At 26.9% G+C, this 1039-nt stretch overlaps 1 protein-coding gene across 1 annotated transcript in view; it reads right to left on the bottom strand.

Moving 5' to 3' along the window:
* Positions 1-1039, bottom strand: part of SEL1L2 (sel-1 suppressor of lin-12-like 2 (C. elegans)) — a 92577-nt gene that overhangs the window by 70079 nt on the left and 21459 nt on the right. Inside the window, 1 exon segment of the mRNA XM_011995210.1 lies at positions 160-340. Within this exon segment, the coding sequence (XP_011850600.1) occupies positions 160-340 (181 nt within the window).

Here is a 1039-nt window from a genome sequence, read left to right as displayed (position 1 = left end):
TAAAATAAAACAAAGGTAGAAGCCTGCAGAATTTAATGCTTTTGTGTGTATAAATATTTATGACTATATCCTAAGACTTCTCAGAAAGCAGCTCTAAAATTTGATTTTATATTGCATGTAGTCATTTTAAATTTACATGTGAAAAGATATTCTACTTACAATGATTCTTATTTCTCAAGATATCTTTATTTTGAATTCCTTTTATTCTTATTTTACGTTGATTCTTCTTTTTTTCTAAGAGATTTTCTCTTTTATTGATTACATTACTTGATGTTCTTTGTTCCAATGTGTGTGGTAAATATTGTTTGATTTCGTTCGCTGATACCTACAAAGAAAAAGACTGTTGCTCATTTTGTTCATGTGTGAGTTTTTTCAAATGAAACAAAGGAAAGTGAAAAATTCATATATTCATGGCAAAAATACAAGCTTAATGCAATTACTTTCTTGCTTTTTTCAAATCAAAATGACAGATGGCTTACTTCACTTTAGAAATCCATATGTTTTATGAATAAAAACCTTTTAAACCTATTATATTGTCATCCGAACTGCAGAACCAAGCATTAAAAGCTAAATGTTATAAATAAAATAGTAGGAGAATTTAACCAATTTACCTTCCACTGGTAAGTTGTCATGGTAATGTCAATTGTGTTAGCTAAAAAAAAAATGAAGATGTTAATATTGCCTTACACATTACAACAAATTTATAATGGGTGGAAAGTATAGAAAATCTTCTGATTGACTTTAAAATAACAATATTTCCCAAAATATTAAAACAATATTTCCCAAAGGTCCTTTTCAGAAGTTATATAATTACAATTAATCTTTTTTAAGTAGGGTAATAGGCTTAGGGGATTATTTCTGAGTAGTAGAAAATAATGCAGGAATTAAGGGAGAAAATTAAAGCTTTATGAAAGTAAATATTCATGATTTACCTACATAATTTTCAGGGTAAATTATATTGAAAGATTAAAATTTTTCCTTTGTCAATTATTACTATCATTATTATTATTTTTGAGACGGAGTCTCACTCTGTCACCCA

This window comes from Mandrillus leucophaeus, unplaced genomic scaffold (assembly GCF_000951045.1).
Source record: "Mandrillus leucophaeus isolate KB7577 unplaced genomic scaffold, Mleu.le_1.0 Scaffold476, whole genome shotgun sequence".
NCBI lineage: Eukaryota > Metazoa > Chordata > Mammalia > Primates > Cercopithecidae > Mandrillus > Mandrillus leucophaeus.
This window is presented reverse-complemented; position numbering and strand designations above follow the sequence as displayed.